The 18450-nt window shown below is 41.5% G+C and overlaps 1 protein-coding gene across 2 annotated transcripts in view; it reads left to right on the top strand.

Moving 5' to 3' along the window:
- The first annotated feature begins 3162 nt into the window (after positions 1–3162).
- ACOT12 (acyl-CoA thioesterase 12) overlaps positions 3163–18450 on the top strand; it is a 74627-nt gene continuing 59339 nt past the window's right edge. Inside the window, exons 1-2 of one of the 2 annotated variants that reach the window (XM_017870938.1) lie at positions 3163–3336; positions 12048–12117. In XM_017870938.1, coding sequence (XP_017726427.1) covers positions 3210–3336; positions 12048–12117 — 197 coding nt within the window. In that variant the 5' untranslated portion in view covers positions 3163–3209. The remainder of the gene's footprint in view (positions 3337–12047; positions 12118–18450) is intronic. The other variant, XM_017870939.1, reaches the window with a different exon arrangement.

Raw genomic sequence — 18450 nt, 5'->3', positions numbered from 1 at the left:
GAGTTCATCTCCTGAGACCAGCCCTTAGTCAATGAAGGATGCCAGTCAGAGGATAAAAACCCCAGGGTTCGTGCCAGTGGGAGGTATGGCTGGGGCTGTTCTTCACAAACTGTAACGTGCTCGTGAATCACCTAGGAATCTTAATAAAATTCAGACTCTAATTCAGTAGGTCTGAGTTGGAGCCTGAAATTCTGCATTTATAATTCTTTTTCTTTTTCTTTTCTTTTTTTCTTTTTTGAGACGGGGTCTCACTCTGTCACTCGGGCTGAAGTGCAGTGGCCCAATCACAGCTCACTGCAGCCTTGACTTCCTGGGCTCGAGCAATCCTCCCACCTCAGTCTCCCAAGTAGCTGGGACTGCAGGCATGTGCTACCTTTCCCAGCTAATTTTTAATTTTTTTTTTTTATAGAGACAGGGTCTCTCTATGTTACTCAGGCTGGTCTCAAACTCCTAGGATGAAGTGATCCTCCTGCCTCTGCCTCTCAGAGTGCTGGTATTACAAGCACGAGCCAACACCCCCAGCCTGAAATTCTGCATTTTTTAAGAGGATTCCAGGTGAGGCTGAAGCTGCTTACCTGGGGACCACACTTTGATGCCCCTACCGGTGCTTTCTGCAGTTTCCTCCCAAATAACCTGCCTGCTCTCAAATTCTTGTCAGAGGCTCTGTTTCTGGAGAAAGCCTTTTTTTTTCTACCTCTCTACTTATATTCCGGGCTCCTTGTTCTTAATTTTCACCAAGACCAGCCACTACCTTACAATGTGACCCAAGGAAATAACTTCATTTCCTCATCTCTACAATAAGAGTTTAGACTGTCCAGTTCCCCTTCCCACTCCAGCATTTTAAAGATTTTCTCATCATTCTAGTGATTATGGAACTTCCCACACTTTTTTGGATCAGCTTTCCAACTCCTGTGTACAAACTTTTAAAATCAGACTGGCTTCACATTCTACTCATCTTCAAAAAATGTCTCTAAACACAAATGAAATTCGAAGACCTTTATTCAAGCATAATAGTAAAAATCCTTGACATCAGAGAGAAACAGAGATAACAAATGTTCATGCATGCAGATGACATTTTCATTGTAAAAGGAAGAAGGGGACCATTCAGAAAAACACAAGAATAGTAGTTCCAGCACAAGGCTATTAAAATTAGTATGAAACCAACAAAAGATATGAAACCATAATCTGAAGACATCTAGACAGGAGGTAATAAAGATAAGAAAACACAACAGTGAATATGTATACCATGTCTGCTTTTTAAGCAAACATCTCTAGACAAACATACACATGCTGTCCCCTTCAGAAAAATCATTTTGGAAACCCACTGTCTCACACTTATGCTTAAACATTTTTGAAATTTCTTCTTCTTTTTTTTTTTTTGACTCAGCTCACTGCAACCTCTGCCTTTTTGGCTCACGTGATCCTCCTCCCTCAGCCTCCTGAATAGCTGGGACCACAGGCACACACTACCACATCCAACTAATTCTTTGTATTTTTGGTAGAGAGAGGGTTTCACCATGTTGCTCAGGCTGGTCTTGAACTCCTGAGCTCAAGCAATTTTACCTAACCTCAGCCTCCTAAAATGCTGGGATTATAGGCATGAGCCACTGCACCTGGCCTGAAATTTATTTAGTTTATGAGAAACCAAGTATACAACCATATGCATAATTCAGTATCACCACTTTTGTCACCACTTTTTTACCCAAAATAATACAACCAAGCCTAAATGCAAACTTTATTTCCAGTAATTTAATAAACTTCCCAAATATTAATATAGTTCATTCATGTAACTGTCAGCTATTGCTGCATAACAGACAACCCCCAAAATCACAGTGGCACACAAAAATAAGTAGTTATGTGTCATTCAAGAGTCTTCATGTCTGCTGGGTTGCTCTGCTTCAGGCTGTGAGTCCTTGGGTTGGTTGAGATGCCTCTGCAATACGTGAATTCAGTCTGGTACCCAGATGCTAATAGGCAGCTATATGACCTCACGGCAGAGGTCAGATGTTCCTGAGAACAGAAACACAGGGTGCTTCTAAAGGCAAGACTGGTGGTAGGTATACTGATACCTCTCCACATTCCATTCTAAAGCAAGTCACATAGCCAAGTCCAAGATCAATAAATGGCTCTCACAGAGTTATTGGCATATGGAGTGAATATATGATGAATAATCTATCAGTTCTTAAATTATGATGATTTATCCATATGGAAGTCATTAAAAAGAAGGCATTTTCCAAGGAGGGGTGCCAAAAGCGATGTGAGTAATAACGTTATTGAAATAAGTGTACAGCTACATAATGGGACCATCTTGGATGCACAAATTTTTGTTTGTTTTTAAAAGTTATTTTACTGCCTTTTATGTAAGTCAAACTTCATGCTTGCCTCAGTGAAAGCATTCAATTCCTATTTATGATTGGATTGTCCTGAAACCTATACATGGAGGCTCCCAAAAGATATCTAGTCAGCATTTCCTTATTTCCCCTCTTTCATTTAAAAAAACAAAACAAAATATTTTTAAAAGGAAACAAAAATACCACAATCTCCATTCTGATGTCGCCATGCTGAGGCTTGGCAAGTCAAAAGTATAAGGATGAAAAGGCACCACCAATTCGTGCGAGTCGGCTAGGCTTCTCGGTGCTATTGCAGATAGTCAGGAGCCCTGGCTTCCAGCCAAGGTGATCCAGGTCGCTTAGCGGCTCCTATCACCTCAGCTGCTTGCTCCACTTCTCCGGGTTTCCAGTTCTCCATCGTAAATGTGCTCCCTGGCACAGCCTCCCCTGACACTCAGACATCCACCAATCAGTTAGATGCTGGAGGTTTTCTGGAGACACTGTTTCCCTAATGAGGACTGCTTTGTACAGTCACTGATAGCAGCTCTAGAAAGTGTAACAGCTTTTTTATGTCAAAAGATGTTCCTCGCGCTCCGGCCCTAGGGGAGCCGCCTTCCAGACCTGTCTACCTGGGAGCCCCCACCCCGCGCACTTCCTGGACTTCTCCCGAGACCCGAGAGCGCTAACTTTCCCCACTCGCGATAGCCCTGGGGTGACACTGAGGGCCCCCTCACTTGCAGCCCCCACCTCCCTGCGGCCAGAGGGTCAGAGGTTCGCGGCCCGGGCAGGCAGCGCCAGCGCCCTTTGGAGCTGGGCGGGGCGGGCAGAGCGGGCACGGCCGGGCGTCGGGGCCACAGGCATTGCACTCTAGCCCTGGCCATGGAGCGGCCGGCATCAGGCGAGGTGCTTATGAGCCAGGCCATCCAGCCGGCGCACGCCACTGCCCGCGGCGAGCTGAGCGCTGGGCAGCTGCTCAAGTGGATCGACACTACCGCCTGCCTGGCGGGTAGGCGGGCGCCGGGGCTGCGGGAGCGGCGGCGGCTGGGGGTGGCGGGGAGGAGGAAGGCGAGGAAGGTACTTGCGGACAGCTGAGCCCTGAGCAGCCAGGGGTAGGGGTGTTGCGACAGTGTGCCCGCGCTGGGCATGGCCGAGACCAACGGTTCCCAAATGTGTGGCTCTCAGGACTCCTTCATTCCATTAAATAAGTGACGAGCCTAGAGAGCTTTTGCGGGGTTTTTTGTTTGTTTGTTATTGTTTTTGAGACAAGGTCTCACTCTTGCCCAGGCTGGAGTGCGGTGGTGCCATCAGAGCTCGCTGCAGCCTCAACGTCTGGAGCTAAAGCAATCCTCCCACCTCAGCCTCCAGAGTAACTGGGACCACAGACACACGCCACCAGGCCCAGCTAATTTGGGGGGTTTTGTTTTGTTTTGCTTTTGTAGAGATGGGGGTCTCACTATGTTGCCCAGGCTGGTCTCAGACTCCTGGACTCAAGTGATCCTGAAGTGTTGGGATTACAGGTGTGAGCCACTGCAGCCAGCCAGCTTTGATGTAGGCTATTTATATCACATTTACTATAACAGAAATTTAAAATTTTAAATTATTTTAAAAAAGAAATGGACTACATGTTGACATAACATTTTTAATTAAAGAAATAACTATTTTCCACAAGAACAAAAGTGTGGCTAGAGGAGTGGTGATAGGTTACATCCTGGCCAGTCTCTCTAAAGTCTGGCTAACGGAGGATTGCTGACTTCTCATACCTGCTTCTGCATTCACCCTGCTGCTACCACACCCTTACCTAGTCTCTGGAAAACTCCACTGTGTTCTTGTTAGAGAATGACAGTAAAAATAGCAAAAACATTTATTAAGGACTGAATTATGCCCCCCATGCCACCCACCGAAATTTATACATTGAAGTCCTAACCCCTGGTGTGGCTCTATTTGGAGTGAAGAATTAAGGCTAATGAGGTCATAAGAGTGGAATTCTGGTCCCATACAATTAATGTCCTTATAAGAAGAGACACTGGAGAGCTTCATCTCTCTGCCATGTGAGGCCACAGCAGGAAGACAGCCATCCACAGGCCAGGAAGAGAGCCCTCGCTAGGACCTACACGGGCAAGCACCTCGATCTGGAACCTCCCTGCCTCCACAACTGTGAGAAATCAATGACTTGTTTAAGCTTTTTTTTTTTTTTTTTTTTTTTAACAGGATTTGAGATTAGTTATATTAAGGTAACAATGGAAACATGAATACAAAATTAATCCACACGTAGGGAAAAGAAACAATACAGAAACCACTGAGGTTGCTAATAATAATGATGCCTATTTCCAAGGTAACTGAATACATTATGAGACCACTGAAGTGACTTTTAGTTACCTTGTTTAGTGCCTCTGTCTTGTGATGGAGAAACAGTGGCCCACCTGCAGTTGTCATCATTTCTATGACCTGACATCTTTCGAAACCATGGAAAGATTCAACTGACAATTACTCTATACCTTAATAGTTACATTACTATTAGTAGTATAATATTAATCACTGATAATATTACTAATATTAAGAAAACCTGTGTGATAAAGTTGGTTTGGGCAATATGAATAACACCTGTGTTAAACACTCTGGTGACCCGAGGCACCACATAAACAGGACATTATTTAGCCAGGGTGTAACTGAATCTGTATAGTAATACAAAACTGATTTCTCTGGGATTTTCTCAGTTTTTTATAGGCCAGGATTATCTTTTTAGCCACATTACTGCAATCCCAGTCATGGCCCCAAGGCATTGCTATGACCCCTACGCACTGCTGGATTCCAAAATGTCTTCTCAATATTTAAAGAAAGATGAAATATTCTCACTATCCTCACTTCTGTCTGTGGCCCCATTATTTTTCCAGTTCCTTAAGTCTTTTTTTTTTTTTGAGACGGAGTTTCACTCTTGTTGCCCAGGCTGGAGTGCAATGGCACAATCTCGGCTCACCACAACCTCCACCTCCCAGGTTCAAGCAATTCTCCTGCCTCAGCCTCCCTAGTAGCTGGGATTATAGGCATGTGCCACCACGCCCAGCTAATTTTGTATTTTTAGTAGAGAAGCGGTTTCTCCATGTTGGTCAGGCTGGTCTTGAACTCCCAACCTCAGGTGATCCGCCCGCCTCGGCCTCCCAAAGTGCTGGGATTATAGGCGTGAGCCACTGCGCCCGGCCAGTTCCTTAAGTCTAAAGGCTTGAAGCCATCTGAGTAATCCTCTATCTCACACGTCCGTGTATTGTTTTGGAACATCTTACACACACAGTTTTCTATTTGTGAATCTAGTGGCACCCAACTCCTCTAGTTGAGCAAGTCAAAAGTCTAGGAGTCATCCTTGATATCTCTCTCTCCACCTTACTTCTCCCTTCACATACTCTATGCATGGAGCAAGTCCTATCAATGTTACCCCCTAAAGGAATCTCTGAAATCCAAGCACTGTGCTGCACCCCCAAAGCGACCATCTAGTCCAAGCTCTCATCATCTTTCATGCAGACTTCAGCAGTGATTTCCAAACCGGTCTCCATTCATTCTGGTCTCCTCTCCACACTGCTTCTAAAGTAACCTTTGAAGATGCTAATCTGATCATGTCATATGTTTTGTTCATTTTTCCCTTTCTTTTCTTCACCAAGGGCTTTAAGGATTTTTCTAACATGTTCAAGTGCTTCCTATTAAAAAATCTCCCACAGATAATAATTATAAACTCTGGGCAAAACACTAAATAAAAGAGACTTAAAGCAGGTGAAAAGCGAACAAAAGTAGGCTTAGAACACTTGAAAGTTAACACATGAAAGAACAAAATGGTGTTGGCTTTTTCTGTGTTTGTTTTTCAAATGACTTGAAGCCTGAAAGAAAATGCCAGTCTGCTCCCAGCTATGGTTCTGATGGTAAACCCATAGACTTGCTTGCTGGTTTGAAGAGTTCAAAGACAGGGTTTGGGAAAAGTATAGCTACTGAAATACAAAAGGGAAAGTTCCAGAAAGGAAAGAGCCAGAGAGAGAGAGAGAGCCCTAAAATCTAACTATCATCTTTGTCCAGATATCTGGCAAATCTTGAATCATGTATACTAGGACGTACTCCAGACCTCCTGGTTGAGGCCAAAAGAACTGAAAATAGTTGTGTCCATCTCTAGGTAGACATTATAGTTTCAGTTTGGTCAGGTTAACTGCTTGCTTTAAAAAACAAAACCAAAAACAAAACCAACACTTTTCTGAGAAACACAGTTTCTACAATGGATCACTCACAATGGCTAGGATATTATTCAAAATTACTTGACATACAAAGGGAAACATGATTCATTCTTAAGAGAAAAGACAATCAATGGAGATTCATCCCTAGATGACCCTGATGCTGGAATTAAGCTTCAAGGATTTTAAAGCAACTAGTATAACTGGGCTCAAGAATATAATGAAAAATATGATAATAAAGATTGCTGTAATCCCAGCACTTTGGGAGGCTGAGGCGGGTGGATCACTTGAGGTCAGGAGTTTGAGACCAGCCTGGTCAACATGATGAAACCCTGTCTCTACTAAAAACACAAAACTTAGCCACGTGTGGTGGCAGGCACCTGTAATCCCAGCTACTCGGGAGGCTGAGGCAGGAGAATCACTTGAATCTGGGAGGTGGAGATTGCAGTGAGCCGAGATTGTACCACTGCACTCCAGCCGGTGCAAAAGAGTGAGACTCCCTCTCAAAAGAAAAAAAAAAGAAAAAAAAAACATTGAAAAGGCAGTACCTTTCTGCAGAGTAATAGAAACTATTTTTTGAAAGCCAAATGGTAATTCCAGAACTGAAAAATATAGTGTCTAAAATAACAAACTCAATGGCTAGGCTTAACAGCAGAATGGACATGACTGAGAAAAGAGTTAGTAAATGCAAAAATACATCACTAGAAATTATCCAATCTAAGAACAGAAAAAAATGAATTTTAAAAATAAAGTGTGGCCAGGCACAATGGTTCATGCCTGTAATCCTAGCACTTTGGGAGGCTCAGGTAGGAGGATGGTTTGAACCCAGGAACTCAAGACCAGCCTGGGCAACATAGGGAGATCCTGTCTCTACCAAAAAAATAAAAAATAAAAAATGTTAAAATTAGCCAGGCATGGCACCATGTACCTGTAGTCCCAGCTACTCAGGAGGCTGAGGTGGGAGGATGACTTGAGCCTGGGAGGTCGAGGCTGCAGTGAGCCATGATTCCACCACTTTACTCCAGCCTGGGCAACAGGGCAAGACCCTGTCTCAAAAAAAAAAAAAAAAAAAAAAAAGACAGAAATAAGATAAAGTATCAGAGATTTGTGGAAAAATAAAACGTAAATGTAATTAGAGTTCCAAATATGGTGAAAGACATACAATTACAGATTCAAGGTCATAGAACATCAAGAAAAACTGATACAGGCTGGACACGGTGGCTCACACCTGTAATCCCAGCACTTTGGGAGGTCGAGGCAGGCAAATCACCTGAGGTCAGAAGTTCAAGACCAGCCTGGCCAATGTGGTGAAACCCCATCTCTACTAAAAATACAAAAATTAGTTGGGCATGGTGGCACACGCCTGTAATCCCAGCTACTCAGGAGGCTGAGGCAGGAGAATCGCTTGAACCCAGGAGGCAGAGGTTGCAGTGAGCCAAGATTGTGTCACCACACTCCAGCCTGGATGACAGAGTGAGACTCTGTCTCCAATTTAAAAAAGAAAGAAAGAAAGAAAAACGAATACAAAGAATACATCCAGGCATATGATAGTCAAAACGATTAAGAGAAAATCTTGAATGCAGCCAGACTGAAACACCATATATAGGAGAACAATAATTAGAATTACCACTGACCTCATCAGAAACAGTGGAGACCAGAAGGCAGTGCAACAATATATTGAGGAATAATAATTACAAAAACTTTCAACCAAGAGCTTCAAGGCACTGTGCATAGCCTATCCTCAGCCTTCACTCCAGCCTCATCTCACCCACTCTTCCTCCTACTCTCTGCATGGTAGTCACCAGGACCTTTGTAATTACTGTTCCCTCTGCTCAGCAGGCCCTCCCCTCTGCTGCCCTCAAGCCTTCCTGGACACCCCACCTAGTGTATCATCTCAGTTACTGACTCATAAAATCCCTGTTTTCTTCAGAGCACTTAGTCCATTTTGTCCTTATATATTTGTATTGGTCCATTTTCATGCTGCTGATAAAGACATACCTGAGACTGGGTAATTCATAAAGAAAAAGAGATTTAATGGACTCGCAGTTCCACGTGGGTGGGGAACCCTCACAATCATGGCGAAAGGCGAAAGGCACTCATTACATGGTGGCGGCAGGAGAGAAAATGAGAACCAAGCAGAAGGGGTTTCCCCTTATAAAACCATCACATCTCATGAGGCTTATTCACCATCATGAAAATAGCACAGGAAAGATCTGCCCCCATGATTCAATTATCTCCCACCAGTTCCTTCCCACAACATGTGGGAATTATGGGAGCTACAGTTCAAGATGAGGTTTGGGTGGGGACTCAGCCAAACCATATCAATATCCATTTAATTAACCTCTGGCTCATCCACTAGACTCCATGAGAGCAGGGGTCCTGGCTGTTTCCCATTGCCAGCACCTTACACAGAGGCTGCCTTGCATAACACAGGTGCTCAATCAATATCTGCTGAAGCAAGGAAGGAATGAAGGAAGGTTACCACTATTTTTATCAGTCATCATTTCATACTTACTTTACAATCACTTAGCTTCTCTTAGTTCTCCCAGGAAATCAGAAACAGCTTTAGGGTTTTCCACTTCTGCTGGTACACTGTACGAAGGACAATCAAAAATCAAGAACCAGAACAAGCCAGTCCTGTGAGTTCATGTCATCTAATTGACACTTGTTTAAAAACACAGCACGCATGTAATGACACGTGAAACCAGGACCCTATGGTGTTCCCCATATTTTTTTTCTTTTAGTTTAATGACCCTTGAAAATCAATAGCATAAATCATGATTACTGAGCTCCTGAAACCCATATTGAGTCACGTACTTCTCTGGTAGTGTTCTCTGGTTTGTCTAACCTCTTTCCTGAAAGTTCCTATTGCTTTTATAGTCAAAATCACTATTTAGGACAATGCATTTAATCTTTCTAAATCTAAATTTTCTTATTTATAAAAGGGAGCTAATAATAGTACCAACTTCATGTAATTAACATGCTTAAATGACTAGTCCAGTGCCTGATCAATAATAAATGCTTAATAAAAAGTAACTGTCATGATTTTATTACTTTTTGATCCCTTAAGAAACCTTGTGCTATATATACAGGATACCCAATATAAACAATAAAAGTTTAATTTTTTTTTTTTTTTTTTTTTACTGGTTACTGCATTTTAGTTATCATTTAAGTCATTCACAATTGATAACTCAGCCAGGCATGGTGGCTCACACCTGTAATTCCAGTGCTTTGAGGGGTCAAGGCGGGAGCATCACTTGAGCCCAGGAGTTTGGGACCAGCTTGGGCCAAATCATGAGAACCTGTCTCTACAATAAATATTTTAAACAATTTTTTAAAAGTTAGCTAGCTGTGGTGGCACAGGCCTATAGTCCTAGCTACTCAGGAGGCTGAGGCAAGATCACTTGAGCCCAGGAGTTCAAGGCTGGAGTGAGCTATGATCATGCCACTACACTCCAGCCTGGGTGATAGAGACCTCGTCTCTTAAAAAAAAAAGAAAAAGAAAAAAATACTCAAGATACTCATGTTGGTCTATATTATAACACTTTATTACTAAGAATTAATAACCTCAACATCCCATTCCCTCATGTCAAGTAACTGGAATGAATGTTTATTAAGTATTCTTTAATCAATGATTTAAGCATGTATTTGCAAGGTTTCAGTAGTTCCCTGGAAAACTTAAGCTCTAAAAGGGTACTGACTATGGCTCTAAGTGCCACGGAGTGGACTGCTTAAAAGATAGAGCTCATGCACTGGCACACGACTATAATCCCAGCACTTTGGGAGGCTGAGGTGGGCAGATCACAAGGTCAGGAGATTGAGACCATCCTGGCTAATATGGTGAAACCCTGTCTCTACTAAAAATACAAAAAATTAGCTGGGCATGATGGTGCACGCCTGTAGTCCCAGCTACTCGGGAGGCTGAGGCAGAAGAATCACTTGAACCCGGGAAGCGGAGGTTGCAGTGAGCTAAGATCGCACCATTGCACTCCAGCCTGGGTGACAGAGTGAGACTCTGTCTGGAAAAAAAATAATAATAACTCATTCAACTCAGTGTCTGGAAATCAGCAAGAACTTAACAAATGTTTGGTGCATTGAATTCAATTGAGTCCACCTTGAGCCTTCCTACAGTCCAGTTCTTCCATATTCCCTTCCTTTCCCCGAACTAGTTGGAAGGACGGTTCCTTCCAACTAGTAACATTTGAATGTCCAATTTTCTGCAGAATTAGATCCTAGAAAGGAATGTGTTAAATACGTGCCCAGTGGAGTATCTCTCATGTCTTCTTACCTAGGACTATCAATTAATACATAGGTGGTTATAATGATCCAGTACACAAAAGGAAGACAAATTCAGTACAATTTACTCTTTTTTCTTAATCATGTGGCACCAGGACTGAAGTCTCCAAAACTAAAATGAGGTCAAAAGTTCTTATAAAGCCAATATAATCTGTTTGGCTTTCAATTGACTGTTTCTCAAAATCAAATCTGGCAGAAGCACATGTCAAAATCGTTCCCACAGAGTATAAATTCTGGTATTTTTTTATGTAAAGCAAATCCAGCAATCAAAAAAAAAAAAAAAAAATCTGAGCAAATTACGTGCAGACATAGAACATGGAAATAACCAAGCTTCTTCCTGAACTCTCTCACCCTACTCAATACTCCTCCTTCAAGGTAATTAATGTATACTGAATTTGGCATAAATTTGGTAATAATAAAATAAATATTGACCAAATATCTACTGTGTGCCCATCTCTCTTTCTCTGATACCCGGAGAAGATCCTCTTTGATTTGGGATGACTCGGGGTTTTCCATACCACTGAGTGCTTACAGTGGTTAAATCATTCACACAGCCGGGCGCGGTGGCTCACGCCTGTAATCCCAGCACTTTGGGAGGCCGAGGCGGGCAGATCACAAGGTCAGGAGATCAAGACCATCCTGGCTAACACAGTGAAACCCCGTCTCTACTAAAAATACAAAAAAATTAGCCGGGCGTGGTGACGGGTGCCTGTAGTCCCGGCTACTCGGGAAGCTGAGGCAGGAGAATGGCGTGAACCCGGGAGGCGGAGCTTGCAGTGAGCTGAGATGGCGCCACTGCGCTCCAGCCTGGGCGACAGAGGGAGACTCCGTCAAAAAAAAAAAAAAATCATTTAACCTATGATGCCTTGATTTTAAAACAAGGATAGTACCTGCTAAAATATTTAAAGTCAGCACCAACTTACTAAAATTGCTATTTCAATAGCTAGATTTGTGGGATATTGGTATTAAATTTCAAATACAAGATCATGTAAGTTAAAATTTAGGATGAAGTGCAGTAATTACCATACAGTAGAAACATAACAGAGCAGAGAAGCTTGTAGGAGCCAGTTGATACACAAATTGTGGGCACAGTGGTGCTATAATGAATGAGGGATGGGTGACTAAGATCAATGCACTTACATTTCATTCCTTTCCCTTATACTGAAATATTCTAATATCACCACTAAAGCAACACATTTTTACGTATTTTTTGAAGCTGAGAAACATGCTGGAGTTTCCTGTGTTACAGCCTCAGTGGATGACATACAGTTTGAGGAGACAGCTAGGTAAGTGACATTGCTCCATCACTCCTTTCTCCTAGGTTTGTTGGTTCATCTGGGACGTGTATTGGTGGCACCTAAGCTTATTCATTCAGAGGTAGTGATCTTGTTTCTTAATAAAATAAGTAACATGTGACCCAATTTAAGTAAAAAAATAATTACAGAGCCTACTTATAAGAAACACTCCTAAGTGTAACTTCACAGTCTTAATTTTGTGGAGAAATAGTTCTTAGCCTTAGATGCATTGTAGCATAAGGCATAACAGCCAAACAGACTTTCTGCAGGCTCCTTTTTTTAACTGTCTCTCTCTGCTGCCCAGACTGGAGTGCAGTAATGCGATCTCGGCTCACTGCAACCTATTCCTCCTGGGCTCAAGTGATCCTCCTGCCTTAGCCTCCCAAGTAGCTGGGACTACAAGCACATGCCACCATGCCCACCTGGCTAATTTTTTTTTTTTTTTTTTTTTTGTAGAGACAGGGTTTCATCATCTTGTCCAGGCTGATCTCAAACTCCTGGGCTCAAGCGGTCCACCCACTGGCTTCCCAAAGTGCCGGGATTACAGGCGTGAGCCACCATGCCTGGCCACTATAAGCTAATTATTAATGTCCCCTTCCTGTACTTGAAGAATAACTAATGATAATAAGTATCTTTATGATGGTGAATTTCATCATTAGGTTGTTAGGTAAACAAACACTAATTCATCTAAGTAGAGAGAGTAAATTATGAAAAACATTTTACGTGTGAAAGTTCTTAACCATCTCTTATTGTAGAAAATTTCAAGATACACAAACATTTCAAACGTACGTATTTAGGTTGGTAATTGCGAAAACCGTGGTTACTTTTGCACCAACCTATAAAACAAGAGAGGATAGTACAGTGTATCCCGAGGACCCCTCACCCCCAGCTATAGCAATTATCAACTCACAGACACTCTTGCTTTATCAATACCTCTCTATACTTCCCCATATGCCTGGATTGTTTTGAAGAAAATCCCAAGCATCATCTATCTACAGTCATGCATCACTTAATGATGGGATATGTTCTGAGAAATGCATCCCTAATGACTTCATCCTTATATGAACATCATAGAGTGTACTTACACAACCTCAACAGTACAGCCTCTTACACACCTAGGGTATGTGGTATAGCCTATTGTTCCTAGGCTACAAACCTGTGCAGCCTGTTACTGTACTGAAAATTGTAGGCAATTGTAATACCGTGGTGACTATTTGTGTGTCTAAACATGGCTAAACATTAAAAAGATACAGTAAAATGCAGTATAAAAGATTAAAAAATGGTACATCTGGCCAGGCACGGTGGCTCACGCCTGTAATTCCAGCACTTTGGGAGGCCAAGGTGGATGGATCACCTGAGGTCAGGAGTTTAAAACCAGTCTGGCCAACGTGAAACCCCATCTCTACTAAAAGTACAAAAATTAGCCAGGTGTGGTGGTGGGCACCTTTAATCCCAGCTACTCAGGAGGCTGAGGCAGGAGAATAACTTGAACCCAGGAGGCAGAGGTTGCAGTGAGCCCAGATCACACCATTACACTCTAGCCTGTGTGACAAGAGCGAGACTCCATCTCAAAAAAAAAAAAAAGGTACACCTGCATAGGACACTTACCGTAAATGGAGCTTAGAAGGCTGAAAGTTGCTCTGCGTGAGTCAGTGAGTGAGTGCTGAGCAAATGTGAAGGCCCCAGACGTTACTGTACACTACCATATATTTATAAACACCACGCACTTAGGCTACACCAAATTTATTTTAAAAAATTTCTTTCTTTAATTATAAATTAACTTTAGATTACTGTAATGTTTTTACTTTATAAACTTAAAAAAATTGTTGATTCTTTTGTAATAATACTGAGCTTAAAACACAAGCCTTTTATAGAGCTGTACAAAAATATTTTTCTTTATGTCCTTACCTTATTCTATAAGCTATTTTCTATTTTTTAAATTTGTTATTAAAAACTGTGACACAAACACATACATTAGCTTAGGCCTACACAGGGTCGGGATCACCGATATCACTGTTCTGCTTCCACATCCTGTCTCACTAGAAGGTCTTATGGGATTTATTAAACCAGGATTCAGTATAGGTGATAGGTCTCTTAAGTGTCTTTTAACATAAAATTTTCCCTTCCTTCTTTTATCTTGCAATTTAATTTTTTTTTTTTTTTTTTTTTTTTTTTTTTTTTTTTTTTTTTTTTTTTGAAGCAGAGTCTCGCTCTGTCGCCCGGACTGGAGGGCAGTGTCCATCTTGCAATTTAATTTTTAAAGAAACCTGGTCATTTGTTTTATAGAATTTACACATTCTGTATTTGCTCACTGTAACCTTGATTAATGTGTTCTCCTGTCCTTTGTATTTCTTGTAATCTGACAGTTACATCTAAAAATTGACATGATGAAAGTTTGATTTTTTTTTTTCTTTGAGATGGAGTCTTGCTCTGTCACCCAGGCTGGAGTGCAATGGCGCGATCTTGACTCATTGCAACCCGGGTTCAAGCGATTCTCCTGCCTCAGCCTCCCAAGTAGCTGGGACTACAGACCCCTGCTACCATGCCCTGATAATGTTTGTATTTTTAGTAGAGATGGGGTTTTGCCATGTTAGCCAGGCTCACACTCCTGACCTCAGGTGATCCACAGTGCTGGGATTACAGGCGCCTGCCACCACGCCCAGCTGATGAAGGTTTGATATTTTGGTAAAAATTTCTCATGTTAAGGCCATATAATATCTAATGATCATAGGCTACAACCATTCTGTCATTAGATATTGATAACATGGTAATATGCTAATTCTACCATTTCTTCTTCATTTATTTTCTAAAATACTTCTCTAGAGGGAAACTCTCACTAATGACCTGAGTATCCTGAGGAAAAGTTTGTCCAGGAAAGGCTTGACTCTTTCCCTTTATTCATTAGGAACGTACAGATTTTCATGTACTTGATGTGTTACAATTCATCAGTGTTATTATTCTTTTTTTTTTTTTTTGAGACAGAGTTTCACTCTTGTCGCCCAGACTGGAGTTCAATGGCGCGATCTCGGCTCACTGCAACCTCTGCCTCCTAGGTTCAAGCAATTCTTCTGCCTCAGCCTCCCAAAGTAGCTGGGATTACAGGTGCCCACCACCAGGCCCAGCTAATTTTTTTGTATTTTTGGTAAAGATGGGGTTTCACCATGTTGGCCAGGCTGGTCTCAAACTCCTGACTTCAGGTGATCCGCCTGCCTCGGCCTCCCAAAGTGTTGGGATGACAGGCGTGAACCACTGGGCCTGTGCAATGTTGTTATTCTTACAGAAGCTCAGACTGCCGCGTCTTTGCGCAGTGGGAGCTTCTTCAGTTTCATCCCTAAGTCCCTTGAACAACAGCCCAAAGTTAAAGATGTTTAATAACTCCTTGGCCTTCTGCTATAAAATGTTTCAGTCTCATCTTTTACATTTCCCCCCACCACAAACTTAGAATCCATTACTTCTCCAAGGAGTCCTGATTCCTTGCATTAGAAATGAGAAGCAGAGACCACAACCTGGGCAGGAAAGGTGCTCCTCACATCAAAATGGGCATTAGTTCTCAGCCTTTTCAGTGGACAGAATTAGAAATTATGTATTTTTAAAGCATTTATATTAATAATCTGTAATAATTTAGGGTATATGGTTTTACATAATTTCTTTGATTTTATGTCTGTATCTCTGGTTTTTAATTTTTTTTATGCTGAATGTCTTGATATTTAAAGACAAACTTATTTGATTCAAATTAATATGTATATACACATTAATTAGATTCAGAATAGCAGTACCAATATTATCACTAACAAATGAATAGAGAAAGTAGTTTAAGATATTTATGAAGTTTCTTTCTCAAACTATATCTCATCTGGTACAGTCAAGTCACTGTATTTTGAAGTCACTTGAAATAATCCTTTTCCATGTGGTTAAGCTGCTGACTTCATACATTCTTAAGTTCATTTGTTTAATTTGCTTTTTTATTTTGTAGGAATGACTTTTATTTTCATTTAATTTTGTTTTATAGTTTAAAATATCTACAGGTACCAGAGCCCAATCTGGAAAATAGACCCATTTCACCCTGGGGAATCTGGCTTCTCCCTCCCTTCTATCTAGGCCCCTCCCTCTCTCTCTCTATGTAACCATTTTATTTATTTTGTGGCTTATCTTTCTTTTTTTAATGTAAAGAAATATTTATATGTATCCGTGTTACTTTAAAGATAAATTTCAACACACTATATATACTTTTCTCCACCTCACTTTTTTCACTTAAAATAAAAATGAGGTGGAAAAAAGTATATATAGTGATACATAGTGTATAAAGTATATGCTGTAAAAGTATATAGTATTTCTATCTAGAAAATCACTCCATACCAATATGCAGTCATATGCTGCATAGCAGCATTTTGGTCAGTGACAGCGGTCCCATAAGATTTTAATACTGGTCGTGTGTGGGAGCTCACGCCGGTAATCCTTGCACTTTGGAAGGCTGAGGTGGGTGGATCATCTGAGGTCGGGAGTTTGAGACCAGCGTGGCCAGCATGATTAAACCCCATCTCTACGAAAAATACAAAAAATTAGCTGGGTGTAATGGCACGCGCTTGTAATCCCAGCTACTCGGGAGGTTGAGGCAGGAGAATCACTTGAACCCAGGAGACGGAGGTCGCAGTGAGCCAAGATTGCACTACTGCACTCCAGCCTGGGCAACGAGAACAAAACTCCATCTCAAAAAAAAAAAAAAAGATTTTAATACTGCATTTTTACTGCATCTTTTCTACATTTAGCTATGTTTGGATACACGAATACTTACCATTGTTTACGGTTGCCGACAGTATTCAGCACAGTAACATCCTCTACAGGTTTGTAGCCTGGGAGCAATAGGCTAGACCATATAGCCTAGGTGTGTAGGAGGCTATACCATCTAGGTTAGTGTGGGTGCACTCTATGATGTTTCCACAACAGAATCACCTAATGAAGCATTTCTCAGAACACATCCCTATCATTAAACTAGGCATAACTATAAGTAGATATTCATCATTCCTTTTAATATCTACCTAGTACTCCATTGTGGAAGCACACTACATTATTCAACTGGTCCTCCACTGATGAACATTTAGATTATTTCCAGTCTTTTGCTATTACAAATAATATTTCAATTTGCAGTCTTGTGCAGATGTATGTTTGTATTTTTGCCAGTATATTTGTAGGATAGATTTCTTTCTTTCTTTTTTAAGACAGAGTCTCGCTCTGTCACCCAGGCTGGAGTGCAATGGTGTGATCTCGGCTCACTGTAGCCTCTGCCTCCCAGGTTCAAGGGATTCTCCTGCCTCAGCCTCCCTAGTAGCTGAGACTACGGGCACGTGCCACCACACCCAGCTAATTTTTGAATTTTTAGTAGAGACGGGGCTTTGCCATGTTGGCCAGGCTGGTCTCGAACTCCTGACCTCAGGTGATCCACCTGCCTCACCCTCCCAAAGTGCTGGGATTACAGGCATGAGCCACCATGCCTGGCCTTTGTGGGATAGATTTCTAGAAATTGGATTGCTGAGTCAAAGGGTAAATGAATATGTCATTTTACTAGACATTGCCAAATTCCTCTCCATAGCAGTTGTTATGTAGGTTTTATCAGTTTTCAAACTTGTAAAATTGAGGGTTAATAAAACTGTGCCAGAAATTTAAATTTGTTCAGATTTCTAATATAGAAATTAATTGCTTATATAAATATGCATATGTATGTATTATTAAACTCTTTCTTTACCTCCAGTTTTTCTGCCAAAAAATGCTACAGATTATGACAGGTATGTGGAGTAACAACATATGCTCAAAGGCTTTAACCAGATGCGGTCACTCTTCTAGGTAAACCCAACTGGTTCATCTTATAGACTGTCTTTAATATATCTAGACCAGATGCAGTGGCTCATGCTGTATCCCAGCACTTTGGGAGTCCAATGCAGGAAGATCGTTTGAGCCCAGGAATTTAAGGCTCCAGTGAACCATAATTAAACCACTGCACTCCAGCCTGGATGACAGAGTGAGAGATTGTATCTGAACAAGCCTCTCTACTATGATTAAAATAGTGTGAATTGCAATTATTTACCAGAAGCCTGAATAGGGTAATGTTTCCAAGGCTGTGGAGCCAGATAAGACCAGGGTTTGAACTCTGATCCTGCCAGTTGCTATGTCACTTTCTAAGGCCATTTCTTGATGGGAATGAAATGGGAATGATAATGCCCACCTCCTGGGATTACTGCTTAGTGAATGGCATGTTGTTAGATTATGATACAAAGCATTTAGCATGGTGCTTGATTTTTATTATTATTATTATACTTTAAATTCTGGGGT

Source organism: Rhinopithecus bieti, unplaced genomic scaffold (assembly GCF_001698545.2).
Source record: "Rhinopithecus bieti isolate Rb0 unplaced genomic scaffold, ASM169854v2 scaffold_5216, whole genome shotgun sequence".
Classification (NCBI taxonomy): domain Eukaryota; kingdom Metazoa; phylum Chordata; class Mammalia; order Primates; family Cercopithecidae; genus Rhinopithecus; species Rhinopithecus bieti.
This window is presented reverse-complemented; position numbering and strand designations above follow the sequence as displayed.